This window comes from Chrysoperla carnea, chromosome 4 (assembly GCF_905475395.1).
Source record: "Chrysoperla carnea chromosome 4, inChrCarn1.1, whole genome shotgun sequence".
NCBI classification, from domain to species: Eukaryota; Metazoa; Arthropoda; class Insecta; order Neuroptera; family Chrysopidae; genus Chrysoperla; species Chrysoperla carnea.
Genome location: NC_058340.1, coordinates 67,354,791 through 67,381,527, shown reverse-complemented (window position 1 = coordinate 67,381,527; position 26,737 = coordinate 67,354,791). Strand labels below are relative to the sequence as shown.

Genomic DNA, 26,737 nt, shown 5'->3' with positions numbered 1-26,737 from the left:
GCAAATTTTATCCTATTATATTGGAATTTTTTTTGAAACTCACTAATTTTGGGTCGTCCTTTTCAGCTACCATGTCAGTTTTTCGCTAGCTATCATTTATGTTCCTAATTCCGGGATGAGGACTCCAAATTCTTGAAACCTATTAGAGCTAGGTTAATTTTGATCTCAAATTTGAAAAGTATGACCCAAATTTAGTAGGATTACATACTTGGTTTATCAAAATTGGATAAAATTTGAATGTGATAGAACAAAATTAAATATTTATGATTCTGATGACGTCATAAAGTTAAAAAATTCGATTTTTCTGATAACGTACAAAATTACCCCTTAGAAAAGTATTTTTAGCCATTCGCAATTTTTTTCGAAACGAGCTCGATATCGACCAGGTGATTGGCTTATATGATAAGTATACATACCTTTAGCAATAAGGCTATTTTGGGCTTAACTTGTAAATAAGTTTTCTAAAAAACTTTAATTTAATCACTTTAAGGGTAATTTTGATTTTTACGTCAAATTAAGAATACTAACTAGTTAACTAGTTAGAATGACAAAATTATTAATTGCCTTTCATAATATAAATGTCAATTAAAAATATTTAGTTATAATAAAGTATTAAAATAATTATTGTTGCGTCACGTTAATTATTTTATAACCAATTATTAACAAAATTTATCATATAATGTCAACAATAAAATAACATTTTTTTTATTATTTTCTTCCTAAAATTGCAGTAATGATATTTAAATTTCGTTAAGATTTTATTTCTTAGTAGCTAACGCCCTCAACTTCTACGTACTCGAATTTCAATTCTTTAGATTGTTGTGGGTAAAATCAGGGTAGCAAAGTATATATTTATTCCAAAACACTGTTGAATTTACGAAATTTCTGATCCAAAAATTTCTGATTTGATACCCCTCCCTCAAAGCCATAAATTCTTGTTTTTTCTCTCACCTAGGTGCAAGGTTTGATACGCCCAATCCAATAAAAATCTATACCTACATTATTTTTTCCACTCCCCTAATGGCCGCGATTTCCTTGATTTATTTACATTTTGATGGCATAATGAGATATTTATAGAATTCTAAGTTTTAGTGCTTTATATTTCTAATTTTTTTTAAAGATATTTACCAAATATTTTCTTTGTTATAGCTATAACAATAAACTTTGAACAAATAAATAAAACTTCCTTATTGAGTTTGATAAAGAATTTTGAAGCATCATCATACGTATGTAAAATTTATAAAAAGATTAGTAGCACTCAACAAATTTTATCTTAAGTGCATAATTTATTAGGCTACGAAAAGAACACCTGTTGAAAAATTCGATAAAAACAACAAACCCACAATTTTTTTATACATTAAGAATAAATAAACACATTTGATTTGATCCGACTTACTGAAATTTTTTTTGAAACCCACTAATTTTGGCCCATTCGCTAGCTATTATTTACGTGCTAATCTCCGATATCAGAACTCTTCATTCTTGAAACCTAATAGAGCTAGGTTAGTTTTGATCACAAGTTTGAAAAGTATCACTCAAATTTAGTAAGATTACATACTTGGTTTTCAAAATTGGATAAAATTTGGATGTGATAGAGCAAAATATTTTTTTTTATCCTTATGACATAAAGTTAAAAAAATTCGATTTTTTGATAACACAGGAAAATTTGATCCGATGTTATTGGAATTTTTTTTGAAACTCACTAACTTTGGGTGATTCTTTTCAGCTGTGATGCCAATTTTTCGCTAGCTATCACTTATGTGCTTAATTTCGGGGTTTGGACTCCACATTCTTGAAATATATCAGAGCTAGGTTGATTTTAATCGCAAGTTTAAAAAGTATGATCCAAATTTAGTAGGATTACATACTTGGTTCATCAAAATTGGATAAAATTTGGATGTGATAGAGCGAAATTAAATTTTTTGGAATCTGATATATATATATATTATCCCGCACGACGCGAATTTAATTGTTATTTTGAACAATACCAATAATACCTAGATAGAATATCTAGTTTTATATTGCTTAGTCTATGATTTAATATGAATCATTAATTAATGGGAGTAATATCAATAAAGATTTCATTAAAACGAATTTGCCCGAGTTGACAATCGGTGAAACTGAATAATTATATACAGTGCACAATTAATAGTGAAGCAATTAGGAAGTAATTTCAAGTTTTAATAAGGCTTTCTATTCACAAATTAATAAATATAAATTTATTGGCTTGGTAGCTATTATATTTGTAAATAAATATAATTTTTTTTGTAAGTTTGCCATTTAATAATTAATTTTTTAACCCAAAATCATAAATCATGTGGACGATTTTTAACATTTTAATTGTTTATAAAAACTTTTAATTGAGAAATTTATTTTGTCTGTGTATACCCATTTCACAGATGTCTAAAATAAATGTAGATTGTTAGCGATGATTAATTAATAAGATCTTTTATAAACCTGCTAAGAAAATCAATGTTCGAAAAACCATAAGAGCATTGCTTGTTAACAAAGTATGCGCCTCAAACAGGCACAGGCCTTATTTGCCATGCATTGAGAAATCATAGACTTAATAAAAATAGACTATATCTATCAAGCCTATTCAACTCAATTGCTTTGTTCAGACTAAGCACATGATTAGGGTTTTTTTATTCTAAATTGCTTATAAAATCAAAAAAGGATACTAATTTAAATTGTATTACAAAAATCTGTTACACAGTGTGTCGCATTTAAGATAAAGACATTCCTATATTTTCGTTATTTATACTTAACCGAAATTAGAACTTTAAACTCAGCCTACTACAAATTGACAAGTAGGGCCGGTTCTTAATATCTTATATCTTATATATTTAAACGAGCAATTCTTGTATATATATATATATATATATATATCAACGATCTTGGAAATGGCTCCAACGATTTTCATGAAAATGAGTATGTAGGGGTTTTTTGGGGCGATAAGTCGATCTAACAAGGTTTCATTTATCAGAAATTTCGTTTTATCCGTCTTTTCATGAAAAATAGAAACATACAATGTAAAATAGGACTGTTGCTGACATCTATTGGTGTAGCAAGGGATTCAAATTGGTAGTTATGTGGAGTTTTAAACGGTTCTTACATACAATGTAAAATAGGACTGTTGCTGACATCTATTGGTGTACCAAGGGATTCAAATTGGTAGTTATGTGGAGTTTTAAACGGTTCTTATGAAATTTGTCTTTTTAAGTAAAAAAACACCGAGCAAAGCTCGGTCATCCAGATATTTTTGAATAATGTCATAAATGTGGCAAATTTTCAAATCGATATCCCTATAAATAATGAAAATATGAGGGTGTCTTCATTTTAAATGCGATACACTGTACATATAAGTACTTACCTTTTCCAAAAAATAATTTGATCGTTTGATATTAATTTTTAGAATTTTAAAAATCGAAAATAAAAAACATACTCATAATGGAAGATCAATTTAAGGACGATATTTTACGACCAATAGAAAATGATAAAGTCTTGGAATTGAGAGATTTATATCTAATAGATTGGCCTAAATATTGTTCGGCTTATTACCACATTGAGATGGCTCATACTTGGATGACAAAGTACAATGCAAATACCAAATTTTATAGTGTGGAAGGAAATTTTGACGATGCAACTCTGATTTTTATTACAAGAGAGCCGGTAATTTATTTGTACCTACATATTAACTGCAAATCATATAAAATTTTTTATCGATTTTCGTATAAATTACAGGGCTGGAATGCAACTATAGTGTACTACTACACTTTAGACGAAACAAACGCACGTCTCTACAAAGGATTAAGTAAAACAAAACGTATTAATTGGAATGAAGAAATTTGTACACTTAAACATTACAGACATCAATTGTCGGTGGCATTTGATCTCGCAAAAGAACTTAAACTACATTTTCATTATTTAGATACGACAGCACTTTGGTGGCTTCCTAAAGAAAAAGCTTTAGAGTTTGAAATTAAGTAAGTATATTTCTAAAAACACGAATACTATAGTCATAAAAATTTGCTTAGAGTAATTGAGCTAAAAAAGACTTAATTTTGATTCTAATTTTCAAATATCTTTTTTTTTTAAGAATCCCAGATAATACATTTATCAGTCCATTATCAGTAGAACATGCGAAAAAAATTCACGGTGTATGGCCTTTTAAAGCCCATCGCCCAATCGAATATATTGAAAATATGATAAAATATAATAATGGAGTTGGAATATTTGATCAAAATGATAAGACATTAATGGCATGGATTTTACTAAACGATTATGGATCACTTGCAATACTTCAAACTGATGAAAATTATAAGCGTAGAGGCTACGCAAAGATAGTTACAAAAGCTTTATGTAAAAAGTTTGCTGAAAACAATATGGATAGTTTAAGTTTTATTACATTAGGTAATACGCCTTCGGAGACATTGTTTGAAGGTTTAGGATTCAAAATTGTTGATTATTTATGTTGGGTTGGAATGAAACCTAGTAAAAATAAACTATAATTTTAAAAAAAATTGTAATTGTAATGTTTTTAATCATTTTTGATCCTAAAATTAATGACCTTTCATAAAAATAAAAAATTTCTCGATTAAAAAACTGTAAAATGAAATTTGTATAATAAGGAAAGTTATAGAAATATATACAAATGTTTCAAAATTTGGACGACACTATTTCAGGTCCGTATTCTATGGGTAAAAATAAACAAAAAAGTTCGTTCACGCATCGTCCGATAATAATTTATTACCGAAATACAGATGGTTTAGGCAAATTTAATGAGCTGTAATTTATTTTGATCTGTATTATTTGCTATAACGCAATATTCTTTGTTTTTAAAGTTGAAATTACCCAGCGAATCGGCCGGGTAATTCTAAAGAGATTGTTTGAAAGTTATCTAGCTTGGAGTGGCATGAAACCCTATAATAATAAAATGATATGCATTTAAAAATAGCTTTTCATTAATGTTAATCCATTTTCTCATTCAATAGGGAATATTCATGAATTTTTTTTAAATTTTTAATTCATTGTTTACACCGATATAACAAAGTAAAAAATATAAATACTGCTTAAAAATGCTGTATTTAAGTGTAAAAAAAATATTTAAAATACATTATAATTTTGAGATATTTAAACGCAGTTTTTTGGCGCTCCCTGTGGATGACGTATAAATACGTGATCTGTCAATTGGTGACAGTTCAATGTATAATTTACATTTAAAAAAGAGAATTTACAACACAGAATTTACACTCGTTATTATTAAGTTTTCTAATAAAAAGTCGTAGAATAGTATAATTTAATGAAATATCATATAAAATGTAAGTAATTAATATCATACAATATGTCAACAAATTTGACAAGCCCGTACTATGATGTCACGTCCGTATAAAAATTTGAATTTCCGTTTTAGAAATTTTTAAATGCCCTCACTGAATTTGTACTTTTATTAATTTTAAGTAATTAAAAAGATATTAATTACTAAAATAATAGTTACGTTGAAATGTCCAGTCATTAAAGTTAAGGACGTTAAGGAAGAAAAATATTTGAACAAAATTTAAATTTCATGAATCTATTTAGAACTTGTATTTTCCCAAAAATTGAAAATAGCGCGTAATGACGTGTTGACATTTGTGATGGCAAAAATGAGTCACATACAAAATAGTTAAATATTTTAAATCCAGATGTCATATGAAAAATTACAGGCGCAAGGTATGTTAAACTTCAAACCACTTTTTTAAAAACAATAATAATGATTGAATCGTGTCCTAAAAGTCGTATGCTGCTTGGAATTACACTCCTAGGAGCGTTAGTACATTTCTTTTATTTTTATTATACGAAATTTGTATTTATTTATTTTTAATTACCTTTTTTTTTTAGGTTAACCATACTTGTACTTGTAGTGGAATCAAATTGGACAGATACTGGACCCAGACATTATAAAAATTTCCCAGCTGTAGAAAATAATTCTACATGTTGGCTCACACAGAAATATGAAGTAATTAACGACTGCCATCCATGTACAGAATTTGAAATTGCTAGCCGTAGCATAGGTGTATGCATTCATACTCACTTCAAGGAAGTTTTAAAATGTGCAAATGGTGAAACAGTAACCCGCAGTTGTGATCGTGTAGCATGGTTAGATGAACGTAACTTTTGGACTTTTGAAGCATTAATGTTTTTTGCATCTGTAATTTCAACCTTATTTGTTCGTATTCGACGAAAAACATTAGATCGTCGTGCTTTACAGCGTGTTCAACGACAATTGGCGAATAGTGTTTAAAAAAAATGTGTGAACTATATATCAAATATTACGATCATCTTCGAGATAACCTTTTCGAAGTACCTCTCGAATCTTTAATAACGTTATTTATCTGTAAATATTTAACAGATGTTAAAATTAAAAAAATTTTAATTAAAGATTCGAATTCGAGAACTTTTAAACATTGTGTTGAAATAAATGATTATGAATTTTCGGAAACATCAGTTTTATGTGAAATGCCGTGTATTTATACAAAAAATACGATAATCGCAGGTTTATGTGCTGTAAATCGTGAAATTATCAAAAATTCACAATCCGAAATCGATTTATTAGGTTTTAAAAGTGCATGTTTAAAAGCACCGAATGAAACATCGATATGGACGAAATTTTGTGAAATTGATATGATTTCCACAACAAATTATCTTATTTGTGACCAAAATTTGAATAATATTATTCCAGAAGATATTATTCGATTAGAAAATCATATGTGCCAACCGGTTCGTATTCATAATATGTATAAAATTGCTCAAAACGAAAATAAAACTATTACTTTTCAAACTCCAAAAAATGAGTTAAATATATCACATAAATTCGTTGAAGGACCATTCATGACCATAGCCGATTTAATATTATGGCCTCAATTATATCTAATTTTTAATAAATTTAATTTCTCAACCGAAATTCCATTAACGTATAAATGGTATGAAAATCTATCGGAAAACACTCAAATTCAAAAAGCGATCTCGATTTTTAAAGTAACCAAAAATATTTGTACGAAACATTTCGAAAAACCGTTCGTTAAATCTGAAAGTCTGTATAAAGCTGATCCAAAACGATATAAACCACAAAATCGTATTTATACCAAACAAAATGATATCGATAAAGCTTTAAATATTGCCACGAAATTATCTATAGAATCACCAGGGAAACCTTTTGGACATGAAATTGAATTCGATTGGAATACAATTCCAATCGAAGCAAATCCTAATGGTGGTGCGTTACCGGTTTCTCGTGCTGATAGAAAATGCGAACAATTAGAAAATTTAGCTAAATCAGTTATAAAACTTGCAAAAGCACAGGATACCATTGTGGATTTTTGCAGTGGAAGTGGACATTTAGGAATTCTTCTTGCTGTGAAATTACCGAATTGTCTAATTATTTTATTAGAAAACAAAGAAGAATCTTTATCAAGAGCTAAAGATCGAGTAGAAAAATTACAATTAGAAAATGTAAAATTTCTACAATGTAACTTAGATTACTTTAGCGGTGATTTTAATATTGGCGTATCGTTACATGCGTGTGGTGTTGCAACGGATCTTGTAATACAGCACTGTTTACGAAGAAATGCTGCGTTTGTTTGTTGTCCTTGCTGTTATGGAGGTGTACATGATTGTCATCATTTAACGTATCCCCGAAGTCGTATTTTTCGAGAATCCGGTTTAACACTGAAAGATTATCTAGTATTAGGACATTCAGCGGATCAAACTCATGGCGATGAACATGTGAAAAGTAAACAGGGTAATCTTTGTATGAATATTATTGATACAGATCGAATGTTTCAAGCCAAAGAATTTAAATATGCCGTGTGTTTAGGTAAGTTAGAACCGAATACGTGTACACCGAAAAATAATTTAGTGGTTGGATGGCCTGATGATCAAAATTGTTAGGGTTTAAAATTTAAAATGTTATAATTCTTTTGTTAATATTTGGATTTGTATAAAAATTGTAAATAAAAAATTATATTTTAAGTAAATTACTTTTTTTAATATTTAAGAATGTTTGCGACGTACCATTGGAGGCAAAAGAACTGAAAACGATAAAATATTGTTTCCCCAACAACCATTGAAATGGATAAATTATTATCAAAACTAATAGATGGCCCTAAACGAATATAACGTGCAGAGCCACCTGGAGAAAAGCACCTTCAGAGAACGCAAATAGTAAAAATTTTACAGGGAGTGGCAGATCTGTTTTAAATTAAAAAGTATAATCTGTGAATCCAATGTTATGGTTTGAATAAAAACGTCAGCAAATTAAAAAAAGATTTTTTTTTAATAAAAAAAATTAATTAACATTATATTTAAAAAATATAATCATTCATTATTAAAATAAATTCGCTCCTTAAAATTAAATCCGTTATCGTACGGCACCATTTAATACGCATTTTAATGCTAAACCAATTCTTCCCCGCCCAATATCCACATCCAGAATTTCAACTTCAACGTGATCACCTAAATTCAATGAAATTCCCATATATTTTGAATTATGGATCAAACCATTTCTTCCTACACCTATATCCACAAAACTACCAAAATCGGTAACATTTTCAACTCGACCTGTAAACAAAATTTCATTTACATCAAGTTATTACTTGATATTAAGCGGCCCTTAGACGTTACATATTTTTGTATTAAAAATATGGAACATCTATAAACCACTTAATCCAAATATTATTACCTGTAACACAATCGCCCTTTTTTAAATCGGTTATTTTTATACATTCATTTTTAAATAATGGTTTTTGATCAATATCTAATCGTAAATCGTGATCTATCGATTTAGTTAAAGCATCAAAGATTAATTGTAGTACATTATCCGTAGTGTTAAATTCTTTAACAAAATTTTCTTTTTGCGGTAAAATCTCTGTAAGTTTTTCGATACATTTTTCGGTAAAAATGTCTTCATTATTTAATCGACATTTCTTTAAAAGCCTAAAAATTTTCAAAACAATTAAATCTGAAACGAATATGAAAGCAATCCAGAGAACTAGGTCCAATCTACATTCCTACTCTTTGAACTTCGAATTACTGTGAGGAAATATGACTATTTACTTACTTTTCAGCGATATGATAGGATTCAGGATGTATCCAAGTACGATCCAACCGATTCACTTCTTTCATTTTATAAAAACTACTTTCCTGTTCCGCACTAATTGGTGCAACTCTCAAAAATCCAGCACACTGTTCAAACACTTTATCCCCAATTCCTTTCACATCTTTCAATTGCTGACGATTTTTAAAATAACTAATTTTTTGACGATGCTCTATAATATTTGTAGCTCGAGTTTGATTTAAACCGCATACTCGTCGTAACAGGGTGACCGAAGCAGTATTCAAATTAACCCCAACAAAACTGACACATTCCATGATTACTTCATCCAAACATTCTGTTAATGTTTTCTCTTTTAAGTCATGTTGATACATACCAACGCCCAAATGTTTGGGTTCGATTTTGATTAACTCGGATAACGGATCTTGGAGACGACGTGCAATTGATACAGCACTTATTATATTCGTATCCATGTTTGGGAATTCTTTAGAGGCTTCTTCCGTACACGAATAAATACTGGCTCCACTTTCGTTGACAATTGTGTATTTGATATTTTTTGATAAAATATTTTGTGATTTTAATTCGGTTATCCATTGTTCGGTTTCGCGACAAGCCGTACCTATAAAAAGATTTCGCAAAAAATTCTTCTTCACAAAATTATGTTCAAGGAGTTAATCAAATAATACAAACCATTCCCTAAGGCAATCGTTGAACAATTATTATCTTCCAACAATGATTTTAATTTTTTTACACTAAAATCATCTCGCAGATCCACTTTTAAATTTGGATAAAATATTCCAGTTGAAATAACATCGCCTGTCTCTGATATTAACGCATATTTACAACCATGCTTGAATCCAGGATCAATACCCAATATTTTATTTTGATAGGGTCGTGTTAAAAGCATAGCTTTTAAATTATTTTCAAAAGCTGTTATCGAAGCTTTTTCAGCTGTAGCTTTTAATCCAGTCCTAATTAAACGAACCATTAATGGTTCAACTAAAATTATTTCGTATTAGTACTTGTCATAGATGTTTATACTAAATCTAGATTACTAACAATGACAGTAAGGTTAAAGAGGCATATACAGAATGAGACAGAGAAGTGTACAGATTTTAAAATCATACCCTTCTCTGCGCTACTTTGTATATTAAATATGTAAGTCATCTAGGTTTCGTGTAAACCACATTGGGATCTGACATATGCCATGCCTCCTTTTGTCAGATCCCAATAAATGTGAAAGGTTTTTATCTATTTTTTCCAATCGTAGTATTTTATTTAAGATTATGAAATACTTACGGTATTTTGAAAATGCATTCGTAAATGCATCCTTTAAAATATTGGTTCGTAGCCAACTGATTTTCGTTTCGGAAAAATTTGTATTTTTCGATAACCAATTTGAATTACAAAATGAATAAAATAATTTCGTTATTCTCTCCGGTATTTGAACTTTTACACTTAAAATTTTTAATTTTTCCCCACGATTTATAGCTAATACCTAAAATAAATTCAATTATATTCTATTTATTTTGTTTTGAATTTGGAGGAAAGTTATTTCGATTACCTGATGTGGTTTGATAAAATTTACATTAATTTTAAAATCCATATAATTCGTAAATTTTTCACTTTGTTCTATATTTGACTTTTCCTTGGTCGTTTTTGATTTACTCATTTTTGTATGAATAAAAATATCTCGAGCCTCTGCTTGCCTAGTTAACAATTTTGAATATTCTTAGACTTTAAACAAAATATTTTATGTTAGGCTAGGTATTTAGAAGCTTGGAAGAAAAGCTAAGGAAGTCGGTCTTTAGGAATCTTTTTCTAGGAAACTCACCATTTTCGTATGTTTTCCAAACATTTCGTATCATGTGAAACTACATGAGTAATAATATTAATAATTCCATCTTTAACATCGTCAAATTTTAACTGTTTTTCATTTGCTACATAATTTAAATCTTGCAAACTTGTACCGTTTAAGTAATTTAAAGCAACTTCTTCTAAACCAAGTTCTTTGGCACGTTCTGCAAGGGTTTTTTTCGATCCTGGTTTATACGGTGCATACTAAAAAAAGAAAATTTATCAAAATTTATGCAGCATAAAATACTGAAGAAGTTTATTACTCTTTTAACACGTCAGCAATCGTGTTATATTTTCACTGACAAACATCATTCAACGAGCAAACGTAATCAAAATATTTTTAATTAATTAATTAAAATTATGTAGAGGTTAGGTTAGTTTAGAGTGGCTGTCCTGGGGTGGGACACACTTAGACCATATCTGCGATTGTACTCAGACCATATCTGTCTTGTAGTACCACAAGTACGTTCTTCCCTCCATCTAAGATTGGCCTTTTTCAGAATATCCTCTCTCAGGAGTAACTTGCAGTTCGCAAATGGAACTCCCGGGTATTTATTGATGCTTGTGTCCGGCAGCATCGTGCCATTTCTGGCAAGCTCGTCGGCTTCACAAATTCCTGGAATGTCCCGGTACCCATACCAGGTCTACATTCATTCGTTCCGCCAGCTCATTTAAGGACGTACGGCAGTCCTGTGCTACCTTTGACGTTAGATAGACTGAGCTGAAGGATTTTAGAGCCGCTTGGCTGTCGGTGAAGATTGTAATGTCCCTGAACCTAAGAGTTTTCAGTCTTAAACATTCACAAACCTCGTGAATAGCCATCACTTCCGCTCAATACACACTATAGTGATCCGGCAGCCGAAATGATAGACGCAGATCAAGATCTTCAGAAAAGATCCCACAGCCCATCTTCTTCTTTAACTTAGATCCGTCAGTGTATGTAGAGGTTATTATTAAAAAAGTTAAAGAACGGTTGACGCGAGTGTTTACGGGTTAAGCTATTCGTTACGGACCTTCAATATGGCAAAAAATATTTTCAAACCAAACTTACAATATGATCAATTTCATCAATAGTTCGAGCATTTAAAACAGCATATTTAATACGATTTTCTAACATTCCTTGAGTTTTGAGTGATTTGAGTACATTGTCAGCTTTTTTCTCAACATTTATTAATATTTCATATGATTCTTTGACGGCTCGTAAATCTTCTGGAGTCATATTATTTGTTAAATCTCTTCGATATCGTGCTATAAATGGTAGCGAATTATCATTCTCAAATAACTTTATTATATTTCTTGCAACTGGAACAGAAATTTGATTCGATTCGGCTAACCATTGTTCTTCGGTCCATTGTCGTCCATTACTATCAAATTTATTATTATATTCAAATCTAGGTTTTTTAATTTTATCGTCGTCCAAATCATCGCACTGTTGTTCTTTTAGTTTGAGTGTCGCCTTTTTAGTGGTTGGTTTAGCGATCTAGAACACATTTCAATGTTTATAAAAGAAACTAAAATACTTTTAATTTTTGTATACAAACCTTTTCTTCCAAGTCATCATCGCCTGATTCTGCAACTTTTCGTTTACGTGTTGTCTTTTTTTCAGTTGGTTTAGCAGTCTTTGTTGTAACTTTACGAGTGGTTTTTCTTTTCTTAGGAGAATCCTAATTTTAAAATCATAAAATCACTATAAAAACTCGATTAATTTTCTAATGTTTGAATACAAACCTTTTCTTCCAAGTCATCATCGCTTGATTCTATAACTTTTCGTTTACGTGTTACCTTTTTTTCAGTTGGTTTAGCAACCTTCGTTGTGACTTTACGAGTGGTTTTTCTTTTTTTAGGAGAATCCTAGAGTATATATTTTAAAATCATAAAATGAATATAAAAACTAGAGTAATTTTCTAATACCTCTATAATTTGTACATCATCGTTTTCTGATGATAAATCCATTTTAAACAATTTGTAAGTCTCGTATTGTTTACCTTGAAATACTTTTTTGTAACGTTTAAATCTGTCAAAATTTTAAAAAACACATGTTTGTACACTACGGAAGCCTGAATGGTTCATGATCAATTTATGAAAATGTGGCGCTACACTAGCTTATTTTTTTAAATGTGGACTACCCACAAGTATAAAACAAACTTTCAAAAAGTGCACTTGTGACTTGTGGTTATGGAAACAAACCTTTTTGAAAATGTCAGTCGGTGATAACTATTCTTTAATTAGCCATTACCGAAACCAAAGAACTGCCGAAACTGTCTGGAATTATTAATAATTGTATATCCGGATTTAATGATAATATGATAATGTTTATAATTTGAATTATGAGTTAGTTAAAAATTTGTATTAGTATTATTTATTAGTATTATTATTATAATGCTTTAATTAGCCTTTTTCCTCAGAAGATTAAAAAAAGATCCGCTAGATGGCAGGAAATCAAAATATATGTATCTCCCTAGTATTGCCATCTATTGAATCTTTTTTTAATCTTCTTAGGGAAAAGGCTAATTAAAGCATTATATTTTTTAAATAATACTTAGAAAAATTTTTAACTAACTGTATAACACAAATTATAAACATTATCATATTATCATTAAATCCGGATATACAATTATTATTAATTCCAGACAGTTTCGGTAGTGGATAACTAAAGAATAGTTATCACTGACTGACATTTTCAAGGTTTGTATCCATAACCACAAGTCACAAGTGCACTTTTTGAAACTTGGTTTTATACTTGTGGGTAGTACACATTTAAAAAAAAAAAAGCTAGTGTAGCGCAACTATTTCATAAATTGATCATGAACCATAGAGGCTTCCGTAGTACACTATGCACTTAGACTATTAACTACATAGACTGAGCATCGCCTTTCTTTCATTGACATTACATTACATAGACTAAATGTCAAATGATTTTAAGCGTGTCAATATCTGAGGTAATTGCTTAGATTTAATTCATTGCAGATTCATAAGAAAAAATGTAAAGTGATACGTGATAAGAACTTTTTTAAGTCAAAAAGCGAAAAAGTTCAGTGAAATCACGATGTTTTATGTAAAATATTTGTGATATGAAAATTTAACATTCAATGTATGTTTTTTTGATAAATGTCCCTATATTCAATGTATATTTTTTTGATAAAAATTTAGAAAAAATGAAAACGTTATCCCGAAAAATGATTTTATACTGTATAAAATAACCATTCATATTTATTTTAGTTGAATTATGTATATACAAATATATATATATACATATAAATAAATATTGTTTTTATTAATTTTTCTGGTTTAATTATTATTATTATTCAATATTATACCTACCTTTATCTTTTATCCTTTACATCGATTTTAGGAATATCAAACAGAACCTACATTTTTAACAAAATATTACTAAAATTATTCATTTATAGGAAATATTGAAAAAATTTGAGTAAATAGAAATGCGTAATGAGTAAGTTAAATGAAAAGGTAAGTTAAGTAAAAAAAATAAATACTAAGTTTGAGGAAACAATTTTATTGAAAAAAGGTTGTGTATTACATTATTGATACTTATAATATGTCAAAGGTGGAGTAGTGGCTAGCACAGTCGCCTCTCGTTAAAAAGTGCTTTGGTTCGAATCTGGCATTATCCTCATTAAATTTTAATTTAATAACAATTTTTCAATAAATTTTTTTTTTTAGATAATTCTTATTAGAACCAAAAGCGACAAATAAGTAAGAGAGCGAGGTATATTTTATATTATTTTAGTTCCCACCCCCTGACAGAAGAGTGATTTATGACATAAGTAAGAAAGTGGGACTATCATAATTAATTCATTTTTGTGAAATAACATATTCTCCTATTACAAAATCTTATAAAATTTCCTACAACAAAAAAGAAAGCAAAATAAGTATTTTTTAATATTTTGTAATAGGCGAATATGTTATAAAAAAGTGGGATAAAATATATAACATGTTCTCCCGTTACAAAATTTCAAATTTTAGTCTTAACAAGCGATTTTTAAATTTTATAAATTCAAATTTTAATATTTTGTAATAGGAGAATATGAGTGAGATAAACTATATGACATGTTCTCCTATTAAAAAGTTTCAAATTTTAACATAAAACATTTTTGTACATATTTTTTAATATTTTGTAACAGGAGAACATGTTATTTCAAAAAAAAAAAAATTATGTTTGTCCCACCTTACTACTTATGTCATAAATCACTCTTCTGTCAGGGGGTGGGAATTAAAGTTTTATAGAGTTAGATATATTTATGATTATTTAAACTCCCACCCACTGACAGATTAGTAATTTATGACATATGTATAACTGACGTTATTTATAGCAAGAGGGCGGGTTATACAGGTAATTTAAACTAAAAAAAGAGTGGAAAATTTTTAACATCAAGAAAAATTCATTCAATTTAAAAGTGAAAATGTTAACCATACCAGGATACGAACCATCGTACCTTGATTTTACAGGCAAGTGCTTTAACCACACAGCTACTCGACTTATTATTTACTAGATAATTAACTTAATACTTACCTTTACTAAATAATTGATTAATTAATAATTTTGTTCTGAAAGAAAAAATAGGATAGAAAATTTAAAAAATAAAACAAAATTTAAGATGTATAACGGTTTTTATTTATTTATAACAAAAAAAAAAAAAACAAATGTTTTAAATTTTCATGAAAAATCATATTGTACATTTTCATAAAACAAATTAACAGAGATTCTTCTTTTCTTATTAAAGTTTTTATACAAAATAAGTAAAATCCTATCACTTTTATATAATAATAATAATAATAATAAAGGAAGTCCCAAAATTTACGTCTGATTCCAACTTCTTGCGTTAATTTTGAAACATTCCTTTATAAAACATAGTGTATACTTTCTTATAAATACTACTAACTAAACCATAGAGATATGAAGATAGAGAATGCTTGCCTGTAAGTGGATGCGATACGAAAAGCGAGAGAAAAGACTGCCAGTAAGTTTCCCTGTGTCCTTGTCTAATACATATAATAAGTATATGTGTGCATATGATTATGACAAGGACATAGGGGAACTCACTGACAGTCTTCTCTCTCATTCATCATATTGCATCCACTCATCCAAGCTAGCAGATTTCTCGGTATGACATTACTCAACTACTTTAAGTAGAAAAAAAGTATAAAAATGTTTCGTTTTCATTATCAAATGTTTCAAAATGATATAGTTCCCAATTTTTCCTCTAGTATGACTAAGTAAATCCGTTGATGTGTAGTTAATAATTGTTCCTATGGAATTGTTTATTACAAATTTTCAAATTAATATGAACACGTCAATTTCGCGAGTAAAGCTTCGTTTAGCGTACAAATCATGGAGACTGCACAATGAGATTCAACTTCATATCAGCAAATGCTTGTAAAAATAGTCTTTTTGCACTGGATAGTGGAGCAAATGTAAGGCACGAGTTTGATTTAAAAAATATAATGCACTTCGGTGCAAATGAAACATTAACGACGCTATAACTTTTGCAATTTCGTTGACAAATCTTGTCCATTCTCCCGTTTGAGTAGAATCTACTCGTGTAGTCTCCATGGTACCAATATGTTACAAGGACATGACCGTTCATCAATTTATGGACAATAAAAACTGATTTTTTAGAAAACCAGAATTTAAACTACTTAGAATTTCGTTCTTGATCAAAGAAAGCTGGTGTAACTTCGTTCAATAAAACTTAAATCATACATGTCACTTGAATAAACATCTTTTTTTTCTGTAGTGTCCTTACGTCGATGTTCAATCAAAGTAGATTTATCACGAAATCTTTTATTACAAGGTTTAAATGAATAAGCCCGTTTTCCCGTATTCGTATGAGTTCGTATATGCGTCATTAAATTTGCTCTCTGGTTAAATTTTTTATCACAAAAATCACATGAATATGGTTTTTCACCAGTATGAATTCGTTTATGGATAATTAAATTTGTTTCTAGGGCAAATTTTTTATCACATAAATCACAAGAATACGGCCGCTTTTCACTATAAGTTAATCTATGCAAATCTAAGCTATCTTTACGAGTAAATTGTCGGTCACAAACAAGACATTGATATGGTTTTTCTTTGAGATGAACTCGTTGATGTTGAATCAAACTATGTTTAGCGGTGAATGTTTTATCGCAATCGTTACATGTATGGAGATGAATCCGTAGATGTCTTTTTAAATCATTTTGGAATTTGAATTTCGTGTTACAAACATAACATGTAAAAATATTTTCACTGTCGGCTTGTATTGTAAAATTTATATCACAAAAATTACATGAATAATTTTCATCTTTAATAATTACTTCCGTATGTAATTTTTCATCTTTTACCATAACTTCCGTAAATGATTGTTCTTCAACAGAATCTATACATTCCTCTTTGATTAACAAAGGATCATTCTGTTTTAAGAGTTCTATATATTCCTCTTTGATAAAGAAAGAATCTGTCTGTTTTTCATCAGGTTCTGTTTTTATTAAAATCGAATCATTTTGATACGCAGCAGGTTCATTGCATTCCTTTTGTACTGATAAATCCTCCTGTACGTTGCGAAGTAAATTATTTGACATTTTATAAATAATATAGCAATTTATCTGCGTATAGCCAAATTTCTGGTTTTGTCTTTCGCTAGAATTGCTTTTATCCAGGTATTTAATTAATTATAAAATTTTATAAGTAAACGTACCTCTAATAAACAACTGAATTGTTTATTAGAGGGTCTACAGCCTACTGCATTCTTGCATAAGCACCTTTTTCACACAAAAGCATAGTTTATTTAAACACCAAAGATCTCATTCAATTTTCAATTTGCAGATTGTAATATAAAAGTTTTATATAATTTTTCAGTAAAGAACTCAAGATCGTTTGAATCTATTTGAAAACAATCAAACAAAGCTCCCGTATTAAGCTTTTTCAGTTTGCTGTTAGATGTCGTTACTATTGGTAGTATTGTTAAAATTAATGTAATATTAAAATAAATTTGAATGTTATTTAAAATAAATTATGAAATATATTTAAATAAATGACTTATTTTTCTTTTATCCACCTTCACGAAAATCATACCATACTTTTCCCACGGTTTCGAAATAGCAGTGATACAGCCACAAAGACGGTATGTTTTCGACGGTATTTGAACGAAATTGGTTTTATTATCAGTTCACCATACTGTAACAGATGGTTCGGAAATTTTATGCCAGTCTCTTGAAGTCTACTTGTACATCTTGTAGAATATTATATATATGTACATATAATAAAATATATTCTAGATGTGATAATAAAGACAATATAATAGGTATACGGTTATGTTATACTGTAACATAACATATAATGTAACTCGAAATAGGTATAAAACATGGTTCGGACATTATTGTGATTGCTTTGGACATTTCGTGTGTCACATCGACCACCATATCGTCGTGGTGGCAGACCACATTTCATCTGCAACTAAAGTTATTCTTTAGTTTAATCGATTGCTATATATTATATAATACCTATAATATATAATACACTCCGAAAAAATAAAATAGCAGCACTTTTTGTTTCGTTAAAAAGACATCATATTTGTACTCATGACACTTTGTACGCTTTGTTCTTTTGGGCTGTCAAGAAAAACTTGAAGAAACGCCACTTCAATTTACTCTAAAACCCGAATTGTTGTCATGGATATCGAAAATTCAAGACCATTATAATAAAAAAGTTACATACCTGCAAATATTGTGTATTTTTAACGAAATAAGAAGTGTCGCCTTTTTATTTTTGCTTAGTGTATATACTATAATTTAATAGAATATAAAATTGTTATTTTATTTTAAAACTTTTACGAGACAAAAATAAAGCAATGAAGAATTAATATAATGGCAAGGGCCTCTTTGATTGAAACTACTTTATTATTTTTTATAGGCAACTTATGTTACATGCTTGTTTAGAGTTTAGTGTAAACTATCGAACGGATCTTTTGCATAGAAATAGAATGTGTCTGAAGAAATTACAATTTTAGCCCTCTTACTTTAAGAACTATAATAGCACTATTAGCGTAGTGTATATACTATAATTTAATAGAAGATAAAATTGTTATTTTATTTTAAAACTTTTACGAGACAAAAATAAAGCAATGAAGAATTAATATAATGGCAAGAGCCTCTTTTTGATTGAAACTACTTTATTATTTTCTTATAGGCAACTTATATTACATACTTGTTTAGAGTTTTGTGTAAACTATCGAACGGATCTTTTGCATAGAAATAGAATGTGTCCGAAGAAATAACAATTTTAGCCCTGTAACGCAAGAAAGGTGAATCCGTGATACTTCAATCCAACTAACAAGTTTGTAAGTTAGAAATTCATAAACTTTGTCTTTAAACAATAATTGTTATTTTTTGTTATTAAACTCGTTTAATATGATAAACATTGGTTGTTTTAAGATAGTAAGAATGGATCTCTTTGTCACACTTTGAAGGACAGAAGATTGTAGAACCATATTATTTATTATTATATAAATAATTGAATAAAGTATTTGGATGAAATTGATGCAATGATTGTAACTAATCTAACAAAAACTAGTAATAATAATAAAAATAATAAATAGATTAGATTAACATTAACCACCCAATTCAATTTGATTGCGTGTTTGATTCAATTTATTTAAGTAGAGATTGTAAGTATTTTTACAACATACGACAACGAATAACGACACATACACATCGTGAATTACTTGAATGAAATGTGAATGAATTCAATTTAATATGTACTTTACTTTAGGTCAAGTACCAGTTGTAGTATTTGACGGTCATTTCAGAACGGCTGCAAATTTGAGAGGCTGTTGAGAAGGTCGTATCGAATATTTGGATAGTCCCGATAGTTACTCAGTCCCTCTCAGTTCCGATAGTTACCGACATATTACCTATATCCGACTGATTATTGGCCATATTTCATAAACCACGTATCCAATCGTTAAATAAACCGGATTTTTTATATTTTTGGGTCAAAATTAGTTTATAAACCGGAGTTTCAGCAAAATCCGGAACACAAAATTTTTTTTTGATTTTTTTGGATTTTTTCTAGATATAATTGCAAAAAAATCGAGAAAAATTGTTTGTTTCTGATTCCGATAAAACTGTATATATAAGTTAATTTTTCCAAAAAATTCAAAAATCGAGTTTACTTGACGATTATTGCAGTAGTTACCGACATATTGCCTATATCCGACTGATTATTCGCCATATTTCATCGAACTACGTATCCAATCGTTAGATAAACTCTGAAATATTTATGAAATACTACTTCCGATCCTAAACTTACTACTAGCCTAGCAGTATAGTAAATGGATTTAGTAAAAAATCTATCTCACTCGCTCATACACATTTTATATTAGCATTTGGTTGGTATTCTCTCATTCCATTCTATATAGAATAGATATATAATAATATAAAGAATAATTTAATCAGCCAAATACAATCAATAATAAAGGTTCACTAGAGAGCAAGCACAAGGCTAACAGAATGTAACAGTTACGAATATTATCAACGCGACGTTGTTAACGTACGTTAAATATTGAATGGCTACGAAAAAACGTTGCAAATAATCGAGGAAGGTGTATTATTTTATAAACAAAAAAATTTTAGTAGGAAACAAAATTTAGGTTCGTGTGTTTTTTAAACCTAAAAATATCACAATAAAAATTGTCTTTTCTGTATTCCCTTGCCGTAAGTACGTACTTTCTGGCTGCATTTGACTTAAGAAAAAATGACTTTTATGGCTTGTTATTTTGGTAGCATAGCAACAATTTGTAAAATTATATGATGGACTTTAAAAAAATTTTCAAATTTTCACTTGTAGTATGTTGGGACTCATTTAAATTTATTTTATTGGCTGGTGGATAAAGAAAAATGGAATAAAATCCACGGCCAGAATTTTGAATATAATTATGTACAATGGATCACACTTTAGTGTACCTAGAATCATCTTCACCGATTGTGCCTGAAAGTATATCACATTATATATTATATAATACATATTATGTGATTAAAACATCGAAAACCTTATAAGTTTCACTTACGGACGGACATACTCTTCCCTGCTTGTAATAGCATCAACTGGTATTTTTAATGATTCTGGTAGGTAATCTAAATCTATGCCAAAAGACTATTGTAAATTTTAGTGCTTAATATCAATGATCTTATGTCCGTAGTACAACACATTGCTTGATCCGAGGTACATGACAGAGAGTGACAAAATACATATCAATAAGTAAAGATTTTCAATTGAAGTTTTTATATTGTAAAAGGAATTGTGTATGTTTGGAAGTATTCGGATGCCAAAAACTAATTTATTCTTTGTCTTAGCTAACGATTTTCGAATAAAAGTTTTAAATAAAAAATGTTATTTTTTTTATGATGATCAACTTTCGAATTGAAAGTGTTATTCTATCTTTTACTTTTCAGGATCTAAATTGACTATTAAAGAAACCTGGAGAACTAGGTCAGAACATAATGCTCCCATTAAACTCTGCAACATTAGTTAAAGTTAGTTTTTGTTTGGTTAACTACAAAAAGAGCCATTAGCCATAGGTAATAGATTAAAATGGTCCACCCTGTATATAGAATATACTAAGAATAAATTCTGCGTTACGTTTCTAGAATTTTTCGGGACCTAAATTTCTTGAAAAATATGCCCTGTTTTGTTGTATATACAGAATATATTTAGAATCTATCCTGCATTATGTTTTTAGACTTTTTCTGGACCACACAATAAATTTGGGAAAATTACGTGTTTTCACTATACCGATCTCACATACAACAACCCACTCACACCGTTTGTCACTTTAACACCAACGACGACTTACTTTACTATTTATTTCCAATTTATGTCATCTAACACACAATGATGTCGATGGATGATGAAGAAGGAAAAGCAGAAACGTTTCACAATATATATATATATATATATATAAAATGCTGATTGTCGAAAGATTAAAATGAGAAAAAAGATATTCCATTTATTTTTTTTATTTTTGTATGTGTCATCAAATCACATTTACAGTAAAATAAAATCAGGACAATCAAAGTTATAAATAATGACAGATTTAATATATTTAATGAAATCAAACAATTTAAGTTATATAAATTTTATTAGGAACAAAAAGTTTTCTTTATTTTTTTTAGTTTTTCATGTTATTTTATTGACTGGGCAATATTTGTGAGATAAACGAACGCGGTTTGATTAGGGATAGTTTTTTAAACTTTACCTTGCACCTCCGTAGAAGATTAAATTTTCATTTTCAAATTTTTAGTGTGTGCATGTCCCTTTGATGTCAATTGTTTTTTTGAGAAGATTTCTTTTTCTTCTTTCTATTTTATACTCTGTATACCTATATAAAATACATTTTAAGGTATAGTAATTTTAGTTCCAAGTTTGTAACGTTTAGGACTATTGATGATATGAGCAAAATTTTGATATAGGTTTTCATAAAATCACTTTAATTTGTCCATTTCAATTTGTTTGTCCGTCCGTCCGTCCGTCAGCACGATAACTCAAAGACGAAAACAGATAGGCATCAAGCTGAAATTTACAGCGTGCTCAAGACGTAAAAAGTGAGTTTGAGTTCGTAAATGAACAACATAGGTCAATTGGGTCGTGAATTCGTGGGACTCATCTTGTAAGCCGTAAGAGATAGAACAAAAGATTAAATATAAAAATTGTTCCTTATAATAAACATCTTTTGTTTGAAACATTTTTTCGTAAACATCACTATTCAATCTGGAAAGCGTAATTTGGGACAAAATTCTGGTGTCCATTTTCTCCAGAACTATAGAAGATAGGGAGTTGAAAACTTTTAGATATCTTCAACTAGTGGTATTGTCAAGGACTTTCGATAAACAAAAAAAAAGTTTAAGAAATTACTTTCGAAAATTTTGGAAAACAAAACAAGTACAGAGTATTTCTACAACTAACTCAGTCAATTATTTATTTCACTTGTTTATTAGACAGTTCATTCAAACATTTGAACAGTGTTTGTTGAAAATTACCAAGAATAAAAATAAATTTTATTTTATCGGAAAATGTTTCTTATTCTTTGTCATTTTCAGCTGGCAAAAACGTCCTATGTAGAGAATTCATCTTTTAATATTCAGCTATTTGTTCAACGCCTGCTGAAATGCAACTTAAGCTTGTTATCAGGCTCTATTTTCGGGGAAAGATTGTCACTTAACCAATTACTTTTGCCAAAAGCTAATTTTATAAAAATCTTAAAATATTCGAATATGTTAACGCAATATTAGATATGAGTTACATAATACTGAAATAAATAAACAAAAAATATTCAATTTCAATTTATTTGGTCAATAAATTCGAGAAAATTTAAATATTACTTACATTATACAAAACTTATGTATTTTATGGTCAAGAAGAATAAAAATAAATTTTATTTTATCGAAAAATGGTTCATATGCTTTTTTCATTTTCAGCTGGCCCTGAAAATCCTACGTAGAGAATTCATGCATACCAGTCATGTTCCTTTGATGATATTATTCAAAAAATTGAATAAATCGACACTAGCTCGATCCGTGCGAAATTTTCAAGAAATATTATATAAGTTATAATTTACTTCCTTTTTTATAGGCAATTTTATTACAGATATGATGTAAAAATTACATAATGAACAAAATTAATCTTAAAATTATTACTCTAGCATGTGTTTTCTTAAGCGGTACATTTTCAGACCATGAGTTTATTTTTGGTCATTATCCAGTACGATAAGCTTTAAAATGAGGCTAAAAAATAATATATAAAATAATTTAATATAATTAAACTGAGTATTTCAGTTTTGTTAGTCATTCTATTTTAACTCTCCGATAAAAATGGATACGTTATAAATCACATAGATAATGGTGGAAGCGCAAATAAGTGTATTGAACATATCCCTTTGTAACATAAACTAAAAATTCTCAATGCTTCCACCAAATTTGTTAACTAATATCATTTTAACTTTTTAAAAGATTGTTCTTTTACGTTGAGGGTTTTATGAAATTTGTAATAAATTCTGTTCATATAAAAAGTTTGTTTTTTCAAATTCAAAATTTTTTATATTTAATTCGCTAAAACAATTGTAATAATATTGAAAATGTTGTTGAATTAATTTTCAATTTAACAAAATGCTCTACGATGATAGGTTTTAATGAATAATTCATAGACATTTCTCTGAATAGGCAAGTGTTATATACCTATTTCGTATATGATGTAGTAAATACTGAATAGTAGACGCTACTAGATTGTATAGTAAATAATAGTAAAACCACATAACACGATTCCGCACTAATGTTGATTACTTTATCAACTTTCAACAAACATATACCAATTCGTCTTCTTATATTATTACACACACATAAAAATCATTTCAAAATAACGAGCATAATTTTTTCAAATATGATGTACATAAATGACGTCAGTTGTGTAAATAATTGAATCATAACGGGTTGAGGTTTAAATTGGTAAATTGTGAATTTAAAAAAAAATTAACATTGGCGGCGAAAGAATCTTCTTAATTCAATAAAATAAGTATTTGACTTCTTATAAGTTAAAGTATAGCAAGAAAATATTGCCTTAAATCAAAGTATTTACTTGCTGCGTTAAGAAAAATTATTCTTGCTAGTACTTTTTTTCAGTTTATTATTTATTCCTCAATAAATTTCACGGTAAACTATATATTCACTCCATCTAATCCATAACTGGTAGTATAATTGAAGAAAAGTTCATAGGGTCTTATTTTTCGTAAGATTGTCAACAAATGTTAACATTTTTGAAAACTTTTTTTCACAAAAATTTAAATGGTAAAGTATGATCGAAACTTTTCTATACGATACATAAAGACTATTATACAAAAATTATTTGTCCTTTTAATCTAATATTCTTCAATTAACATTGGCGGCGAAAAGACCCCCATAAAAATTGAAAAATTGGCAGAATTTCTTTCAAAAAATGTATTTATTAATCCTCGATGGAAAATAGACAGATTATAAGTTGAAAGCATTACTTTGTCTATATACATCTCTTAAGTGTAACCTGTAATTGACGAAAATTTGACCAACCTTTTGAATTTTATCAGCGCTTTTCTTAATTCTGAACGGAAAAGCTTAATTATCCTGTTGCTAAAACTCATTTTTTTAAATTTTATTTGAATTCCTTAGATGTTTGAAAAAGCATAAAAGATTAGTTCAATTCAATGAAAATCCATTAAACTTTTTGATAAACTTTTGAAGCTCACTGTATTTAAATGTATGACATCTTGTACAACCAAGAATAAATAATTTAATTAATGTTAAATATTTTAAAAAGTAAAGGATTTAAATTAAATTTTAACTTTTCTTTTTATGCTTTATATTTTATTTAGAATAATATAAAAGTTTTGATTTAAATTTACATTTTTCATTTGTTAATAATAATGTTAATTAATTTATTGTAATTTTGTATTTTGCATATATTTTTATATGCTTTTATTATTGTTTATAATGGTTTTTTATTGTGTCAATATTAATGTAATTTATCATTGTTTATATTTTTTTTTTTACAATAATAATTTAATAAATATATTATTAAAGTTGGTATTGTCAATGATGTTTATTGATATAATTTATTTATTTATAAACTTTTCTGAATAATTCAATAAATAAGTTTCCCTATTCTATACAATATGATACATTGGTAAAAAATTCTATGGTAATTTTACAAAAAAGTTTTGGAAACTGTAACACACAACATTTTAAGTAAAAATACGATCCTAGTTTGTGAATTTACTAAAAATTTTTACCATATAAATTGTTGTAAAATCACAGTAAAAGTATAGTAATCTAAACGTAACTAATATAATACCTCCTTTAGATTTTTCTTACCTGAACTTTTCATTTCATGTAGGTAATTTTTGAGAGAGAATAATCAGAAGCAAACTTCTTTAAACGTTTTAACAAACTTATTTTTGAACATGATAAAAACAGGAAGTGTAACAACTTTAAAGATACGAAAATTTCTGACCTTGTATAGTTACCTTGTTGCACATATGAGGAAGGTAAAAAAATATTTTCAAAAACCGATTTATTGTCGATGGTGTCATAAAAAATAAATAGGAAAATGTAAGAATATAAAATTATGCTTGAAAATATTTCGTATTATACATTATATAATAAATTCTATGTCCTAAATTTATAAGTTATGGTTTCTAGTTTCTTTTTCAAAACCATAAATTACAAAAACAAACATACCACTTAGGCAAAATATATGAGTAAAATTATTTATTATATTCATAAATATTAATTATGTTCTTACTATTATAATTGCACTTCTTAAATGAATGTACATAAAATTTGGTGTCCTTACATTTACTTAATATTTCGTTAAAACATACCCAAATATTCAGAAATTTCTATCTTAAAATAGAAAAAGGAGAATGATTTACCCTTTTTTTTAAAACTTATTATGTTGGCTTATAACGAAAAGCAAACCAAAGGTCTTAAAATGTATCACTAATAAGGAAAAAATAGACTAGATATAATAATATTAAGATTAATTTTTTTATGCAACTTGTATACCATATCTGTAATAAAATTGCCTATAAATAAAAAGAAAGTGAATTACTCATTGTATATTATTTCTTTGGCTTGCTTTAAGCCATGGTTACAGTGCTGCGAAATTCTGCACGGTATTATTGTAGGAAAATTAAAAGTATGAGAGCTACGTAGTCCTAGCGAAAGTTTATAGATGAAATTCGAAATCAGTGCGACGATGATTGC

At 28.3% G+C, this 26,737-nt stretch overlaps 4 protein-coding genes across 6 annotated transcripts; 3 read left to right on the top strand and 1 right to left on the bottom strand.

Annotated features, from left to right (window-relative positions):
• Positions 1–3,407: 3,407 nt before the first annotated feature.
• Positions 3,408–4,529, top strand: LOC123298299. The gene is made up of 3 exons (XM_044880261.1): positions 3,408–3,672; positions 3,745–3,986; positions 4,100–4,529. The coding sequence occupies exons 1-3, from the start codon at positions 3,451–3,453 to the stop codon at positions 4,509–4,511; spliced, it is 876 nt and encodes a 291-aa protein (XP_044736196.1). The 5' UTR covers positions 3,408–3,450; the 3' UTR covers positions 4,512–4,529.
• A 1,157-nt stretch (positions 4,530–5,686) lies between these two features.
• LOC123297332 (protein JTB) lies at positions 5,687–6,395 on the top strand. The gene is made up of 2 exons (XM_044878947.1): positions 5,687–5,808; positions 5,881–6,395. The coding sequence occupies exons 1-2, from the start codon at positions 5,753–5,755 to the stop codon at positions 6,281–6,283; spliced, it is 459 nt and encodes a 152-aa protein (XP_044734882.1). The 5' UTR covers positions 5,687–5,752; the 3' UTR covers positions 6,284–6,395.
• Positions 6,289–7,986, top strand: LOC123297331 (glutathione S-transferase C-terminal domain-containing protein homolog). Its single transcript, XM_044878946.1, has one exon. The coding sequence runs from the start codon at positions 6,289–6,291 to the stop codon at positions 7,927–7,929; it is 1,641 nt and encodes a 546-aa protein (XP_044734881.1). The 3' UTR covers positions 7,930–7,986.
• Positions 7,987–8,382: 396 nt separating this feature from the next.
• LOC123297761 (S1 RNA-binding domain-containing protein 1) lies at positions 8,383–12,965 on the bottom strand. 3 transcript variants are annotated; one of them, XM_044879531.1, is made up of 11 exons: positions 12,860–12,949; positions 12,677–12,799; positions 12,490–12,612; positions 12,000–12,428; positions 10,926–11,152; positions 10,656–10,800; positions 10,391–10,589; positions 9,782–10,090; positions 9,098–9,710; positions 8,720–8,973; positions 8,383–8,598 (listed from the first exon to the last, which is right to left on the bottom strand). In XM_044879531.1, the coding sequence occupies exons 1-11, from the start codon at positions 12,899–12,901 to the stop codon at positions 8,399–8,401; spliced, it is 2,664 nt and encodes an 887-aa protein (XP_044735466.1). In that variant the 5' UTR covers positions 12,902–12,949; the 3' UTR covers positions 8,383–8,398. The 3 variants fall into 3 exon arrangements, with proteins under 3 accessions (XP_044735466.1, XP_044735467.1, XP_044735468.1); XM_044879532.1 differs by lacking the exon at positions 12,677–12,799 and having other exon boundaries at positions 12,860–12,965; XM_044879533.1 differs by lacking the exon at positions 12,490–12,612.
• Positions 12,966–26,737: the final 13,772 nt, after the last annotated feature.